General features: G+C 47.4%; 1 protein-coding gene across 2 annotated transcripts in view; it reads left to right on the top strand.

The window, feature by feature from the left end:
• The window catches only part of LOC116504531 (zinc finger protein 436-like), a 34637-nt gene extending 16877 nt beyond the window's left edge, over positions 1-17760 (top strand). Inside the window, exons 7-8 of one of the 2 annotated variants that reach the window (XM_032211583.1) lie at positions 703-1302; positions 5729-6791. In XM_032211583.1, the coding sequence (XP_032067474.1) occupies positions 703-1302; positions 5729-6327 (1199 nt within the window). In that variant the 3' untranslated portion in view covers positions 6328-6791. Of the gene's footprint in view, positions 1-702; positions 1303-5728; positions 6792-16696 lie in introns of those variants that run through there. The other variant, XM_032211584.1, reaches the window with a different exon arrangement.
• The last annotated feature ends 253 nt before the right edge of the window (positions 17761-18013 follow it).

The raw sequence follows: 18013 nt of genomic DNA, 5'->3' as shown, positions 1-18013 counted from the left end.
GCAAAGTCTTGGTCCTTGCAAAACCTCTTTTATTTACACCACTGTGAATTCCTTTCATTCACAGTCAACAAGGCTTAGTAAACAGTCTTTCAGAGGAATGTTTATCCACACGAACCTTATCTCCTTATCTGGAGCACTGCCAGATAACCAGTTTCCAAACTCAGGGCAAGGCAAACTTGACATAGAGTCTCTTATAGCCACAAACAAACAAAAACTATCTTTAGATCTGCTGTATCCCCTATTGTAATAAAAACAATACTTAATGTGTCATTGCTGAATCCCATTTCTCAGTTGTGTGTTTTGTTTTAAGACACATTCCCCTTAACAGTTGTCGTTCGGAGAACCTGTTGCTTCATTAATCAAATGTATACGGCTGCCTGTCTAACCAAGGGAACCCCTGAGGGGCAAACAAACGTAAAAATGAACGTCCCAAATTGGCGTTGAACCGATCGAAAAGCAAAAATAAATACCAAACCCAAGTAGGCACCCTCTTGTTTGGTTGGCGTCCGCTTTTCCACACCTACCTCCTGTGATGATTTTGCCTTTCCTACCTTAGCTGTGCCATGTCCCTGCTGACTTTTCACCCCTTCTGTCCAGCGTTTAAAAATATCCCCCCCCCCAAAAAAAAAGACTTCTACCTGCCACGCCAGAGTGAAACATGGCCTCGTTTTCTGTTCGTGTTCACCATTTTTCTCGACTTAGGACCCAAGGACTCTTCGCTTTCGGACGCTGCGCCCAGCCCGTCGGGATGCGCCCGGTTCTCCCGGAACATCTCTTGCCCTCTCCGGGATTTCGCGGGTTCTCACTGGAAGCATCCCCGCTGGACCGAAGACGAAATCCAGGCTTTTATTGAGATCTGGGGGGACACATCCGTACAGCGAGCCCTCTTCTCAAACTACCGGACCGTCTCTCAGTTTGAGTGGATCTCGTGCCAGATGAAGGCCCGGGGTTACGACCGGAATTGGCTCCAGTGCCGGGAAAAAGCCAAACATCTCCGGAAAAGCTACAAGGATTGCCTCGGAGGGCACAGCCACTGGGGATCTGGGAGGAGAACGTGGCCTTTTTTCAAGCAGCTGAATCAGTTCCTGCGCGTTGAGCAGGAGCTGGTGGTTCCACGGGAGATCGGGCGTCAGGAGGTCCAGCATCATCTCGTCGACCGCCGGCGCAAAAGAGTGAAGAACTCGGCTGGTCCAGTGGCCAAAGCTGCCCAGGTTCAAGTGGAGGTAGAAGCCCATGAGCTGCAGACAAAGAAGCAGGCGAAGCATCCCCCTCGCTTCCCGCCAAATGGGACATCCCGCTCAGGTTTGTATCCCTTCAATGTTTCATCCACCCTTTCCCGTTGTCTCTCCTGTGTATGCAAGGCGATCTTTCTATTTACACAAAATCTATGCGGAAGGAACAGTTAATACACACACACTATACATTCGCTGTGCGTGCCTTCCACTTCCTTAGCGTACAGCTATTTCTGCCATTACAGGTACTGTACTTTTCGGAGTATAAGACACACCTTTTTTCCACTCATGTGGAAATGTTGGTGGGTCTTATAACCGAATACAGGCATTTTTGGCTTCCTAAAGCCACATACACGAATCCCATTTTTGAAAAAAACAGAGGCATTTTTGCCTTCCCCAGCAGCACTCTGCAAGCTTCAGCGGGACTGGGGAAAGGCAAAAACGCCTCTATTTTTACAAAAAATGGCCTGTTTTCCACCGTTTTTTTTGCAAAAACGGGGGCATTTTTGCCTTCCCCCAGCCCTGCTGAAGCCTGCAGAGTGCTCCTGGGGGCCAGGGAGGACAAAAACCTTTTTTATAGACTTACCTCTTCGAAATTTTGGTGCATCTTATACACTGGTGCATCTTATAGTCTGAAAAATACAGTATTCTTTTTTGTTATATGCCCTGTTCCCCCAAAAATAAGACATCCCAAAAATAAGGCCTAGCATGTTTTACGTATGTACCTAATATAAACCCTACTCCCCCCCACCCCTGAATAAGCCCTACTGAAGTGTCTGCGCAGCTGGCCACCAACCCATTCTGTCTGGTTACTCATAGTACAGCGAGGAAGTAGAACTGCCCCATGCACCCTGCACCGGCTTCCCTTAGGGCTCCCACAGCCAGGCCATCCACGCCCAAGACTTCACGGCACCACTACCAGCAGCCATGTGTAGCGGGAGCCCACGGGGCCAACAGCCCACTTCCGCTTGCTCGTGGCTGCAATAGAACAGGAGGCCAAGCAGTGTGTTGATGCTGCGACCGCGAGGCAAGGCAAGTGTTGGGGTGTGGATGGCCTGAATGCGGGGGCCGCGAGTAAGCCTGTGTGAGACGTGTGGGGCAGATCCACACACATACCCTGCCTTGCTTCGTGGTCACGGCGCCAGCATATCACTCGGCCTCCTGTTCCGTCGCGGCCGCGAGCAAGCAGAGGAAGTGGCCGGTGGCCACACGAGGTCCTGCTGGACGGAGCCACCAGGTGTTAAGGCATGGATGGGCGGGCCCTGCGGTAAGCTGGTGTGAGGGGCATAAGGCAGCTCTACCTAGTAGGGGGCCTCCCATTAGAGATAGTCAACCAGAGCTTTCCGTGACTGTTTCTATAACCTCACAGCATCAACTCTGCTATCTTGGGCTGATGGAAACCCAGGTCTGAAACATCTGGGGGACAACACTGCCCCTCTCCCCAATTTTGTTCCACCCATTTTACTCCTTTCAGTCCCATCCAAGTGACTGAACTCTACAGGTAGTTCTTGAGTTTTGACCGTAATGGAGCCTCATCCATTAATGAGTCCTGATGCTTGTGAGGCAGGTCATCACCTGACCTGGCCTGTTGTATGGCCTTTTTTTGTGGTGGTTATTAAATGAAAACAATGGCTATTAAGTAGCTATGGTCATTAAGTGAACCCCTTGTTTGCTATGGGACTTTTTTTTTTGCCAAAAAACAGACGTAAAAACCAGTTTCTGACCGAAAACATCATAAGCTGAGGTCACATGACCAGTGGTGGGTTTCAAAAATTTTTAGAACCTCTTCTGTAGGTGTGGCCTGCTTTGTGGGAGTGGCTTGCTGGCCATTTGACTGGGTAGGCGTGGCCAACTTGTAAAATGTGGTGAAACTCACTTAACAACGCTCTTGGTTAGCAACCAAAATGTTGGCTCAGAAACTCTGGCATTTGAAGCACCCAAGTCTTATAACTGTCAAATTAAAAGACCCTTGCACCCCTAACCCTTTAGAAAAAAAACCCAGGGGTGTTCAAACTTGGCAGCTTTAAGACTTGTGGACTTCAACTCCCAGAATTCCTCCTCTCGCTCTTCATCTTGATAATATGCGGATGGGCGGGGGGAGGGAGCTGGAACCGGTTCTAAACGGCACTGTAGATTTGTGGAACCTCTTCTATAGAAGAGGTTAGAACTGGCAGGAACCCACCCCTGCACATGACCATGGGATGCTGCCAACAGACATAAACGCAAATTGGCTACCCAGCATCCAAAATGCAGTCATGTGACCATGGAGTAGACTGGCTGTTGGAACTGCACAATAGGGTTATAATTATCTTTGGGGGAAGGGGACGGGGGTGTCTGTCGTAACTTCACACAGTGGTTAAATGACTGATCATAAATTGAGGATAGATTCAAGATCACTTGAACTGTTAATGCCACTTTATAAAGCCTTGATAACATCACACTTGGAATATTACATCCAGTTTTGGTCGCCATGATCTAATAAAGATGTGGAGACTCTAGAAAGAGTGCAGAAAAGAGCAACAAAAATGATTAGGGGACTGGAGACTAAAATATATGAAGAACGGTTGCAGGAACTGGGTATGTCTAGTTTAGTGAAAAGAAGGACTAGGGGAGACATGATAGCAGCGTTCCAATATCTCAGGGGTTGCCACAAAGAAGAGGCAGTCAAGCTATTCTCCAAAGCACCTGAGGACAGGACAAGAAGCAATGGGTGGAAACTAATCAAGGAGAGAAGCAACCTAGAACTAAAGATAAATTTTCTGACAGTTAAAACAATTAATCAGTGGAACAACTTGCCTCCAGAAGTTGTGAATGCCCCAACACTGGAAGTTTTTAAGAAGATGTTGGATAACCATTTGGTTGAAGTAGTGTAGGGTTTCCTGTCTGAGGAGGGAGTTGGACTAGAAGACCTCCAAGGTCCCTTCCAGCTCTGTTCTTCTGTAGGACTAGTGCATTTTTCGGACTAAAAGACGCACCAGAGTATGAGACGTACCAAGATTTTGAAGAAGTAAATTTTTTTAAAAAAGGGTTTTGCCCTCCCTGGCCCCCAGGAGCACTCTGCAGGCCTCCCAAACTCTCTGCATGCCCTGTTTTTGGGTGAGATGCATGGGGGGTTTGGGAGACAAAAATGGGCCCGTTTTTGCCCTCCCCAGCTTCCAGGAGCACTCTGCGTGTCCATTTTTTGCAAAAAAACGGGATGTATGGGGCCAAAAATGCTGCATTCAGTGCCAAGACGCACCCAGATTTTCAGCTTCTTTTTTGGGGTAAAAAGGTGTGTTTTATACTCCGAAAAATACGGTACCTGTGTAGGTTTATCAACCCATTCAGATTATGCCCTTTCTGTAAATGAAATATAGAAGTGAATATTTGTAGCTCAGGGTTGAATTGTGGGGGCCCTCAGTGCTCTCTGAGCCTGGTGGTTTTCTTGTAAACGTTTCATACCAAACTAGATAACGTCATCAATGCGCTGATAGGGTTGCCTTGTTTCGTAATGAAATGTTGAAAGAAAACCATCGAGCTCAGAAATTGTTTCCAGGCTGGTTATCCTAGGCTTGAGATGACGAATATATGGCACATAGGTGGCACGCGGAGCCATTTGTCAGGGCATGCGAGGTTTGAAGTGATTTCCGTTTTTCATTCTACGGAGCCTTCAGGGAAGCCTCTGGAAGGTCCCTGAAGGCTCCGGAGGGTGAGCAAACCGGAAGTCCGTTCCTGAACTTCCGGTTTGCTCGTAGGGCTGGTTTTTTGCACTCCGGAGGCTTCAGGGAAGCTCCTGAAGTCTGCGGGAGCGGGGGGCAGGTTAGGCTGTTTTCGCCCTCCCCAAGCTCCTAGAAAGACTCTGGAACCTGGGGAGAGCGAAAAAAATGCAAAAAATGGGGGAGGGTTTGCACCTGGCATGCGCGCATGAGCGCATGCACACTGGGGGTCGTGCATTGCATTACGGGTGCAGTACGCCTGCGCATGACCCCCCTGCGCTCCCCCCGCTTTTGGCACGCGAGCCAAAAAAGTTTGCCATCGTTGTCCTAGGCTCTTTCACCTCTTCCCACGATATTCTTGCCACACATTCCTTTTTAAAAACCCAGACAGAGAAAGCAGCTACATTCTTGCCATCACACCTAGCTGTGTATTTTTTTCTTGAAAGGCCAGGAAAGGGCTGATGCTTGCACGCACACATACGAGTCTCTGCCTGAGCCAGGGGTCAGCAACTCGTGGCTCTGGAGCCGCATGTGGGTCTTTCATTCCTCTGCTGCGACTCCCTGTCGCTGCTCAGCTCCACAATTGATAGGATTTTCAGTTAGGACAGGTACAGGAAAAAGGATGCCGCACTAGGAATAGACTCTATGGTGGGGGAACTGGACTTCTGGTCGGCTCCAGAATTAAACAGGGGGCTTCTGGTTAGGATCTTTGTGGCTCTTCGAGTGTTCAAGGTTGCCAATCCCTGGCCTGAGTTTTACACTCCGTCCTTTAAAATGCCTGTGTTTCTCCCTTCCTCACAGGAAACCAAAAGCCGCCACTGACCAGCATTGAACGGATAAGAAACATTCACAAGTCCCGGCAGGAAAGAAGAGCGGATGTCGGTCAAGCCCGAAGCGGAATTGGGGACTCTGCAGCAGGAAGCCCTCTAACAGACCCAGCCCTGCCGGGATCCCACAAGGCCGACCCGGCACCCTCGAGTGAAATCGAGAAGGCGTGGGAAGAGTGCGAAAGGAAAGCGGTGGAGAAGCTGGAAGGCTACTTGCGCAACAAAGGCTGGAAACTCCAAACTGGGCACTCGAGCCGGACGGGAATTCTCCAGGATGTCTTGTCCATCGTTTGCAAGGGCCGTACGGCTCCGTCTCTGCCGGTTCTTACTTCTCCTGTCCAAGAGCCCTCCTTTTCTTCCCCGACGCCCCGTTCTGAAACGTCGACAGAATCCCAAGACTCAGCGGAGCCGTGCAAAAACTCAGAGGCCTCTTCGGCTTCTCCTCCTCCTCCTCCTCCTCCTCCTCCTCCTCCTCCTCCTCCTCCTCTTCCTGCCTCTTCTCAGGGCGGCTTGTCGGACAGAAGCATTCGCCTGAAAAGGAAGCGTTCTCTGCCAGCACGGTTTCAGTGCTGACTTTGTTTTATTCCCTTTCGGGTGGTGTGTTAGCTGGTTAGTTGGATCACCCCCTCCTCAAGGTTTGGGCTTCGGTGTTTCGCGCTTCCTTCCCTCTTTCTTTCGTAGACTTGAAGGAGGGGTGTTAGATGTTGGCTCCTCCAGGTGGAGATAAATCCGTGAGGAATATAACTTCATTGCCTGTTTGGTAAGCCGTAGTGGCGCAATGGTTAGAATCAGTGGTGGGATTCAGCCGATTCACACCTATTCGGGAGAACCGGTTGTTAATTTTCTAAGCAGTTCAGAGAACCGGTTGTTTGAAGAAATCTCACTTTGGGTTTTTTCCACTTAACAAGGCTAATCCTGTAAGGAAGGCAGGAAGGAAACATTTTGGTGTTTCTATCCTTATCTTTATCGCCCTGCTTAAAGAAACTGCCTCTCCAGTTAACCCTTATTACATTGTAACAGCTAAGGCGAAGCGCCCATCGACGTCAGTGACGTTGAGTTGGCCACGCCCACCCAGACACATGACCACCGAGCCCCGCCTACCCAGCTGGTCATTAGGGCAGAGAACCGGTTGTTAAATTATTTGAATCCCACCACTGGTTAGAATGCAGTAATGCAGGCTAACTCTGCCGACTGCCAGCAGTTCAATTCTGACCGGCTCAAGGTTGACTCGGCCTTGCATCCTTCCGAGATGGGTAAAATGAGGAGACTGTTGGGGGCTATAGGCTGACTCTGTAAACTGCTTAGAGGGGGCTGTAAAAGCACTGTGAAGCGGTGTATAAGTCTAAGTGCTACTGCTCTTGCGGTGAAGCATTTGGGGCGTCGGTGAATTCCTGACAGGACATGGCAGCCTTCCTGGAATCCATGTAGGGTATCGGGATCAGCTCTGCAGTTCTGTTAATTTTTTTCTTTTCTTTTAAGGTCACTGAATTTATATGCCATCAAACTCCCAAGTGAGTCTGGGTGGTTTAACTCGTCTTTTTTTTTTTAAGTAACACTCAGCATGAAGAGCACAACTGGTTTAACTTGTCTGCTATAATTGCAGTTACAACAGACGAATCTCCTTTCTTGAAACTGGGTAAATCAGGTTAATATCTTGAAAACTGGAAGCTCCTGGTAGTCTTCAACTCACAACTATTCATTTGCCAACTGTTTGCAGTGACAACGGCACGGAAATGGGGACTCACAACTGGTCACCTCGATGACCTTTGCGGCATCTCCCCAGTCACATGATCACACTTGGCCGCTGTCATGGACTCGGGGGTGGCTGCATGCTGGGGTCACGTGATTGCCATGTATGACTTTTCCAGCTGGCTTACCACAAGCCAAGTCAATGGGGGAAGGCAGATTGAATGTTTAACAACTGCACGGTTCACTTAACAACTGTAGGGATTCAATGAACAGCCGTGGCAAAAACCAGTAAAACAATATCGGGCACAGCTCGCTTCAGTGCCGTGCTTGGTGGTGGAAATTTTGGCCCCAATTTGTGGACATAAGTTGAGGACTATCTGGAGAAGGGTGTTCTCAGTTCTGCCTGTTTTTCAAAATTTTCCAAAAATAATAATAATTGAAAATGAATTGCTAGCTGAGCGGTGGCTCAGTGGCTAAGACACTGAGCTTGTCGATCAGAAAGGTCGGCAGTTCGGCAGTTTGAATCCCTAGTGCCGCATAACGGAGGGAGCCTTGTGCCTTTGGCATTGAGTCATGCCCACGGAGACGTCTCCGGACAGCGCTGGCTCTTCGGCTTTGAAACGGAGATGAGCACTGCCCCCTAGAGTCAGGAACAACTAGCACATGTGTACAAGGGGAACCTTTACCTTTATATATGCCAGGAATCAGCCATTTTCCCCAGGCACATCTGAGAGATCCACCAGCCAAGGGGGGGCATAGCATCTGTCGGATGGTGCCATCTCACCAGCAATGATAGGTGCCCCACCTGCCACTTTTATAATCACGTGATTTATATTTGGATGCTTTGACAACTGTCTCACATTTATGACGGTTGCAGTGTCACGGGGTCATGCCCTCCCCTTTTGTGACCTTCTGACCAACAAAGTCAATGGGGAAGCCTTGTTCACTTAACCACCAACCGCGTGACTTGACAATTGCAGTGATCCACTTAGCAACTGCGGCAAGAAAAGTCAAACGGGGCAAAGCTCACTTAATACATTTCTCACTTAGCAACATGAATTCTGGGCTCAATTGTGGCCGTTCGTCGAGGGCTTCCTGCACTTAGGACGGTTGTGGCATCTTGAGGTCCCATTTGTGACCTTCCCAGGCAACGTCCCACGAGCCAAATCAATGGGGGAAGCAAAAAGGTTGTAAAATTGGTTAAGTTACTCACTTAACGACTGCATTGCTTAGCAAGGGACATTCTCATCCTGATTGTGGTCAAAAGTGGAGGACTTCCTGTGAAAAAGATCTTTTCCACAGGGATTGAGTTTGGTAGGTTGGCGACAACCTTTCTTTACATTTATCTACAATTTCCTTGGAGTTGCTTTCAATTACTGGTCATCCTTGACTTACAACAGGTTGATCAGTGACCGTCCAAAGTTACAACGGCGTTGAAAAATGTGACTTATAACTCATACTTATGACCATTGCAGCTATCCCCATAGTCACATGATCAAAATTCAGATGCTTGGCAACTGACTCATCTTTATGACGATTGTAGTCTCCTGGGATCATATGTACCCATTTTGCGACCTTGAGACAAGCAAAGTCCATGAGGAAAACTGATTTACTTAACAACAACTGCAGTGATTCACTGAACAATTGTGCCACAAAAGGTCGTGAAACCAATGTCTGTCTTAACAACAGAAATTTTGGGCCCAATTGTGGTTGTAAGCCAAGGACTACCTATATTTGATACTTTTTAAAAACAAGTGTTTTATTGCATACTAGCTGATACTCCAGCTTTTTGGGGTATTTATTTATCCTAATCCTGTATTAGCCGGGGGTGTTTTTTATAAAAATCAATCCCCCTTAACAGAGGGAGTCTCCTTGTGTACTGTGAAGCCGTTACCATGGCAACTCCACTGTGCTGTACAGTAGACGCCATTTTAAGGCACAACAGGCTGTATCTTAGCAGAACTTGAATACAAAATGCACACTCACTGTCAAAAGTACTGTGATTTGACACTATAGATATAATTCATTCTTTTTCATTTCAGCAGCCCAGGCGTTCCAGAGTTATGCTGGAACACACACACACAGACACACACACACACACAGGTGTTAGGGATGTCTTACCCCCACAGTCTTTGTTTCCAGAGAGTAAATCATCTGTGTACCAAGTTTGATTGAAATTGCGCCAGGCGTTCCAGAGTTATGCTGGAACACACGGACACAGACACACAGATTTGGTACGTTTTATGCTGTTTTGATTGTTGTAAACAGCCTGTAGTTGTCCTGGATTTGGGGAAACATGAAAACCCAAGAAATACAAATATGTCAACACCGCATTGCCTTTCCATCACTGCAAATTTTTGAAACGTTTGTGCAGGAGCAGCAGCCAGTTCTAGACGACAGTTGTCACCGTGCAGCCAAAGCTCCACCCCTTTTTTGTGAAGGTGTCAGTGTGTCCCGTGTGTGTCAAACGTTGAGCTTGATCACACAGTCGTTCATTTAATTTATTAGATTGAGGGGTTCACCTGTTTCCAGACCTCCTCTGGGCAGCTCACAACAAAATAGCCAATGAAAGCACAAATAAATAAATGAAACCACGTACAGCTGGTCCTCAACTTATGACCACAGTGGAGCCTAAAACCTACGTTGCTAACTAAGACGGCTGTTAAGGGCACTCTGCCCTATTTTACGACCTTTCTTCCTCCAGTTGTTAAGTGAATCACGGCAGTTAGTCACACAGTTGTTCAGCAAATCTGATTTCCCCATGGACTTTGCTTGTCAGAAGGTTGCAGAAGGGGAATCACGTGACCCCCCAGGACACTGCAACCGTCATAAGTCTGAGTCAGTTGCCAAGCAGTCAGATTTTGATCACATGACCACGGGGGTGTTGCAACACTTGCAAATGTAAAAAATGTTCTGGAGTCACTTGTAACTTTGAACCGTCACTAAATGAACTCTTGTAAGTCAAGAGCTACCTGTACAACAGAACCGTGTAACCATAATTATACTATAAGGACATCCTAACTGGAGGCCTGGAAGAACCATAATCAAGAGGTGGGTTCCTACCGGTTTGGACTGGTTCGGCCGAATGGGCAGTAATTCAACCGGACATATGACTGTACTGATTTATCCCATCTTTATTTTCTGTTTTGCGCATACGCAGAACAATTTTCATTGAAAAAACGTAAACCCCCCCCCCCCTCTTTTTAAAAAAAATGGTGTGTACATGCCAGTCCCAGAGAGATCCCAGAGCTGGGCCGTTTTTTGCAAAAACTGAGGTGTTTTTGCCTTCCCCCAGCCTCCAAAAGCACTCTGCAGTCTTCAGCTGGGCTGGGGGAAGGAAAAATGCCTCAGGTTTTGCAAAAAAAACCAATAGTTTTCTGCCCATTTTTCGCAAAAATGAGGGCGTTTTTGCCTCCCCCAGTCCTGCTGAAGCCTGCAGAGTGTTCCTGGGGGCTGGGGAGGACAAAAACGTTACTGGGTAGTTTGCAGGTACTCCCTTAGCTCTGGCGAGCCTGGAGGGTCACCCCCCCCCCCCCGGTCAAAACTTTTTGACACCGTTTCGGTGGGCATGGCTTGATGAGGGAGGGTCATGTGACTGAGTGTGCATGAGTGACATCAAGTTGGCCATGCCCACTCAGTCTCATGCCCTCCCCCCCTCTAGCCACGCCCGCCGAACCGGTAGCAAAAAAAATTGAAACCCACACCTGACCATAATTATGATTGGTTGACCGCAATCTTGTGTTTTTGGATCTTCCGCCCACCTTTTGACAAGACTTGCTTACAGAGAAGGCTAGAACAGTACGGCTAGTCCTTGACTTACGTTAGTTCATTTCGTGACGGTTCGAAGTCTCAACAGCGCTGAAAAAAATGAACTCATGACCGTTTTTCACAGTTACGAGCTTTGCAGCATCCCCATGTCCATGCGGTCAAAATTTCAGACTTTGATTTTTTGGTTTTATTATATTTATATGCCGCCCTTTTCCCCCCGAAGGGGACTCAGGGCGGCTCACAATTCAAATCAGGGAAGGGGGGTACAGACAAAAAATAAAAGACGAGACATAACAATACATAATTTAAAAACACACAACAGCCATACCATTCGAGACGGGGGCAACAGCTCTTTAGCCCCAGGCCTGTCGGAACAGCCAGGTTTTGAGGGCTTTGCGGAAGGCCTGGAGGGTGGTGAGGGTTCGAATCTACACGGGGAGTTCGTTCCAGAGGGTCGGAGCAGCCACAGAGAAGGCTCTCCTCCGGGTAGTCGCCAGTCGGCACTGGCCGGCGGATGGAATTCGGAGGAGGCCTAATCTGTGGGATCTAATCGGTCTAGTGGAGGTGATTGGCAGCAGGCGGTCTCTCAAGTACCCAGACGATTGGCAACTGATTCATATGATAGTTGTGGTGTCCCTGGGTCATGCGATTCCCTTTTGCGACCTTTTGAGGAGCAAACTCAAGCCATGAGTTAACAACCGTGTTACTACACTTGTGAACTGCAGTGATTCACTTGACAACTGTGGCAAGAAAGGTTGTAAAATGGGGCAAATTTAACCAATGCCTCACTTAGCAACAGAAATTTGGGGCTCGGTTGTGGTCGTAAGTCTACGACTGCCTGTATCTTGAACGCTTGGCAACTTGAAGATGTGTGGACTTCACGTCAGCATAAATACATCGTGTAGAGATACTTCTGCTACCATGTTTGTTAATACATGTAAAACGGTTGTTGATGTGAATCTGGCTTCCCCATTGATTTTGTTCATCAAAAGGTCGCAAAAGGGGATCATACGACCCTGGGACACAAGTGTGAACCACTTGCCAAGTTGGGTCATAAGTGTCAATCAGTTGCCAAGCGCCTGAATTTTGATCCCATGATAGTGGGGGTGCTTCAAAAGCAGTAACTGAAAAATTGTCATCAGTCACTTTTTTCAGTGTTGTAACTTTAACCAGTCACTAAGCGAACACTTGTAAGTCGAGGACCGCCTGTGTCTTCTAGCAGTGCCTTTCGTCGTCAGGCCTTCAGTCGTGCCCAACCCCCGGCCACTCTTTGCTGAACCGTAGAGTGGCTGAGGGTCAGAGATGACTGAATGGCTGACTTCGACGAAAGACATTGTTAGATGATATTAACGAACATGGTGTTGGAAGTATCCAGGGGTGGGCTGCTACAGTTTCGCCCAGGTTTCCGGAGAACTCGTAGTTAACATTATGACCAAAATCCCACCCTTGGCTGTGCACCGCCCACCACGCCATGCCCACCACACCCCGCCACGCCCCTCCTAGGAGTCTCCACACGGCTCGTTTTGGATGCGAGGTAAATGCAGGGCCCACGCGGAGGCTCAGGGAGGGGGGGAAACGAGCCTCCTGGAAGGCCTTCAAAGATTGGAGTAGTCAGTTGTCGTCTTCCCAGAGGCTCAAGGAAAGCATCCGGAGCCTAGGGAAGGCGAAAATGCCACCACCACCCCTGACATGGTGTGGGAGGCTGACTAGGCCACGCCCACCCAGCATAGAACCCGTTGCTGAAATGTTTGAAGCCCAGGAAGTATCCCCATGCATTCTAGGCCATTGCGAGAGACCAGCAACGCAGCTAGTTATCTGGGAAAAAGTGTTTCGAATCACTTGAAACGCCACCTGAACAAACACTAGCCAAAAATGCAATCCTAGGTTTCATTAACCAAGGGACGGAATCAAGACCATGTGAAGGACTAGTACCGCTTGTCTGTGGAAATTCTCAGTCATCCAAGTCCCCAAACATGCTTTTTTTTTCAAGTGACAACTGGGCCTTCTGGTGTTCTTTCTTTCTTTCTTTCTTTCTTTCTTTCTTTCTTTCTTTCTTTCTTTCTTTCCTTTTCTTTTTCTTTCTTTCTTTGTCCTTCCTTCCTTCCTTCCTTCCTTCCTTCTTCTCTTTCAAGACGTTTTGCTTCTCCAGTCAGAGCTGAAGAAGCTTCTTGGATGAGAAGCGAAACATCTTGAAAGAAAAAGCAGAAAGTCCAGTGGCCTCTTGAAAAAAAGCACCTTTGGGACTATAGTACCACTTTATAAAGCCTTAGTAAGGCCATGCCTAGAATCACCATATTATAAAAAAAAAGATGTGGAGGCTCTGGAAGAAAGGGGCAACAGAGATGATTAGGGGGCTGGAGGCTAAATATATATAAAGAAGGGTTGCTGGAATTGGGTATGTCCAGTGAAAGGAAGGACTGGGGGTAGCCATGTTCCAATATTTGAAGGGCTCCTACAAAGACGACGGGGTGAATCTTATTTCCCCAAGCACCCAAAGGCAGGACAAGAAGCAATGGATGGAAACTAATCAAGGAGAGAAGCAACCTAGAGTTAAGGAGAAACTTTCTACCTGAGAACAATTAACCAGTGGAACAGCTTGCCTCCAAAACTTGTCAATGCTCCATCACTGGAGGTTTTGAAGAAGAGATTAGCCAGCCCCTTGCCTGGAATGGCATTAGGGTCTCCTGCTTGATCAGGGGTTGGACTAGAAGGCCTCCATAGTCCCTTCCAACTCTGTTATTCAGTTAGTTTCTAATGTTCTGTATTGACTCTTGAGATGAACATTAAAGAGGTTGTATTGAAATCTGTGTACGCCTTCCTTTCTTGATCTTGCTCAGCGGAGCTGAATTTTCCATTAAAAAAAAAAAAAACGCAATTATAACTAACCGCATGTTTGTGCTAATATGTCATCCTTGGTCTTCAGTTATGCCCTGAACTTTAATTTTGAACTTGTCCTGGTCTTTTTGTGAAGTGTCAGTGTCTTCAACCTTAGAGCACGGGCTGCCTGCCCCCAACGAGAAAGAGTAAAGTAGACAAAACATGGAAGCATAAAAAAATAAAGTGCATTGCAAATTTTTTCTTGTTGCAAATTAGTTACACATTAGTTACACTAATGTGTAACTAATTACACATTAGTTACAGGTGGGTTGCAGTTGTTTGTTCTTCTCTTGAGATCTACCTATAAGTTTTGCCCAAAGATATAAATTGGCACTGTATTGAAAGTACAGGCAGTCCTCGACTTACAACAGTTCATTTAGTGACCAAAGTTACAACAGTTCTGAAAAACGTAGCTTACCGCCATTTTTCACACTTATGACCGTTGCAGCATGGCCACATGAACAAAATCCACACACTTGGCAATCGGCTGACTGATGCCTGCAGTGTCCACTTTTGCAACCTTCTGACAAGCAAATTCAATGGGGAAGCTGGGATTCACTTAACAACCGTTTTATTAATTTAACAACTGCAGAGATTCACTGAACAACTGGCTAGAAAGGTGGTAAAGTGGGGCAAAATGTCTCCCTTACCAACAGAAATGTGGAGCTCAATTGTCATAAATTGAGGACTACCTGTAAACGTTATGTTCAGAGGGAGCACATGGCTTGTTTATACAGGTAGTCCTTGACTTAACAAGATTTCTCATTTAGCAATGGAAATGTTGGGTACGATTGTGGTCGTAGGTGGGGGACTACCTGCGTTTTAAGTTTTGTGCCATGGACTACTACAAGGTGCCCTACCTAGGGCTGCTCTTGAAGAGCGTACGGAAACTTCAACTGGTGCAAAACACAGCAGCGCAGGCAGTTGCATGCGTCTCTGGAAGGGCACATTTTGCACCGTGGTGGCGCAGTGGTTAGAATGCAGCATTGAAGGCTAGTTCTGCCAACTGCCAGAGTTTCGATTCTGACCGGCTCAAGGTTGACTCAGCTTTCCATCTTTCCGAGGTCAGTAAAAATGAGGACCCAGATTGTTGGACGGGGATATGCTGACTCTGTAAAACCGCTTAGAGAGGGCTGTGAAGCACCGTGAAGCGGTATAGAAGTCGAAGGGCTATTGCTAGTGGGGGCAGTAGAGAATTTAGGGTGTTGGTAAATTCCCGACAAGAAACAGCAGCCTTCTTGGAATTCATGCAGGGTATCGGGATCAGCTCTGCAGTTCTGGGCAATATGCTGATTCTGGAAACCACTCGGAGAGGGGTTAAAGCATGATTGAACGATATACAAGTCTTAAGTCAGGGGTGTCAAACTCAATTTCATTGAGGGCCACATCAGGGTTATGTTTGACCTTGGGGGAGAGATGGGCGTGGCCAGCTTGATGTCATACGTGTCAGGCACCTGTTGAGGTGAGTTTGACACCCTTGGTCCAAGTGCTATTGTTAGAAGGCTGCAACCAGCCACAAAACTGAGCCAGTTGCCAAGCACCTGAAATGCGGTTGTGATTGCGGGGATATGTGCAGCTGTCAGAAGGAACCAGGTCTTAAGTAGCTTGGGTGCGGGGTGGAGGGATCCTCCCTAACTTCCAACAATTAGCAATAGTAATACAGGTAGCCCTCGACTTATAACTACAACTGAGCCCAGAATTCATGTTAAGTGAGAAAGGTATTAAGATAAGCTTTGCCCCATTTCTCTTGCCGCAGTTGCTAAGTGAATCACTGCAGTTGTTAAATCAGTCACACGGTTGTTAAGTCAACATGGCTTTCCCCATTGACTTTGCTTGTCAAAAAATTGCAAAGGGGGAATCCCATAATCCTCGAGTCAGTGCAACTATCATAAATACGAGTTAGCTGCCAAGCCTTGAATGTAAAACGTGACCATGGGGTGCTGCAACAGTTGTTAAGTGTGAAAAATGGACATTAGTCAATATTTTCAGTGCTGTTGTAACTTCGGTCACTAAACAAACTGTTGTTAAGTCGAGGACTCCCTGTACTACTTAGATTTATATACCACTCCACAGTGCTTTACAACACTCTTGAGTAGTTTACAATATCAGCATATTACTCCCTACAATCTGGGCCTTCATTTTACCTCAGAAAGACCGAAATCTGAGTCAACCTTGAGCCGGTCAGGATCGAACTCCTGGCAATGAGCTGAATTAGCCTGCAATACTGCATTCCAACCACTGTGTCACCAGGGCTCCTTAATGACGGTTGCTAAGCGGCTGATCGTAAGGGAGGATTATCTGTACTTGGTATATTTCCACACAATGTGAGATGTAACCAAAGGTTTTCTTCCCTCACATCCTACGTACATCCGGCACCCCTGAGGAGAACTATGGCCATTCCCTCGTTATAAATTAAATTGCCGCGTTCTGAATCCCTGAACGTAAATGCGTATCGTGTAACCAGATAGCGGGGAAGGAAGATGGATGTTTAGTAACCACATTCTAACTCAGTTGGAGGAGAAAAAGTGGGAAGTTAGAACAGCCATTTTTTTAAAAAAAATATTGTAGGAAAGAGATGAGCAGATTCAGTTCCTCTGTTTCTCTTCAGGTAACGAAAAGAGGCCTTGGATGCAACTGAAGAGTTCCCAGACGGAAGGAGAGCCGGAGACACTGACTGAATTCTCACCATGGAACATTCCCGCAACGACGACCCTTCATGAACCAAGTTGTGAGGCCAGCATGGAGCAGGGGAAGGTGCCGCTCGAGACAGAGCCCAGAAAGGCTTTGGAAAACTTTATAGCGCTCTGTAGTGAAACCTCTGAACTTCAGTCTATGGCGGACGAATCTTTGGCTTCAGACTATTGTCGGAAATACCATTACAAACCAGGATTCGTGATGACCTACCCCGGTGAGGAGGGCCCCACCGAATGTCCAACGTGGGTAGAAAACAGCCAACAAAAAACGTGTCCGAGAATTCAACTGGGGGAAAAGCCTTTCGGATGTCCCGAATGTGGGAAATGCTTCCGGCAGAAAGAACATTTAATGCACCATCAGCAACTGCATGGGGTTGAGATCTCTCACGGGTACTCCGATATTGGCAAAATATTCCAAGAAAGAGAACATTTGTTGAGAGGTCTCCGGGCGGGGAAGAGACTTTACGAATGTCCCGAGTGCGGGAAAAACTTTCCTACCCGCGAAACTTTGATAAGACACGTGAGAATCCACACAGGGGAGAGGCCTTTCGAATGCCCTCAGTGCGGCCAGTTCTTCAGACAGCGGGCTCACTTGATACGCCACCAGCGGATCCACACGGGGGAAAGGCCCTACGCGTGTCCCGAGTGTGGGAGAAGCTTCTCTCGGCGCGACAGCTTGATCGACCATCAAAGGAAGCACGTCCACGAGAAGCCTTATCAGTGTCCGGAGTGCGGGAAAAGCTTTTGCCACAAAGGGGCTCTGCTGAAGCACCAGCGCATCCATGTGACGACAATTGTCGTCTGAAAACCTCCGCATCCGGTACACAAAAACTCAAATTGCAACGGTTCTGTGTTTGTTCTTTGTTCTGATTAAACGTTACCTAGAGAACGCAAGTCTCTGATGCATTCTTAAGAAAATGGAAGTACTTTTTTTTTTAGCATTGTAATTAAGTTTTAATTGCTTAGGGAAGTTGGGCATTGCGTAACTAAAGCAGGCTAGATTTTTCCTTTGAATTTGATGGTGATCCAGCAAGGGTGATCCCCAAGGTGCTTTTTTCTAAGAGGCAAACTTTTTCCCAAGAGGCAGCCTCCGGAAAAAAGCACCTTTGTGAGAACCATGACTTGGATGACTGAGAATCCCCGTAGACCAGGGGTGTCAAACTCAAGACCCCTAGGCCACATCCGGCCTGTGGAGTAGATTTGGCTTGTGGTCGTCTCCCAGCAGAAATGCA

This window comes from Thamnophis elegans, chromosome 2 (genome assembly GCF_009769535.1).
Source record: "Thamnophis elegans isolate rThaEle1 chromosome 2, rThaEle1.pri, whole genome shotgun sequence".
Taxonomy (NCBI): domain Eukaryota; kingdom Metazoa; phylum Chordata; class Lepidosauria; order Squamata; family Colubridae; genus Thamnophis; species Thamnophis elegans.
Note: the sequence above shows the minus strand (reverse complement) of the source record. Positions and strands in the feature narration are given on the sequence as shown.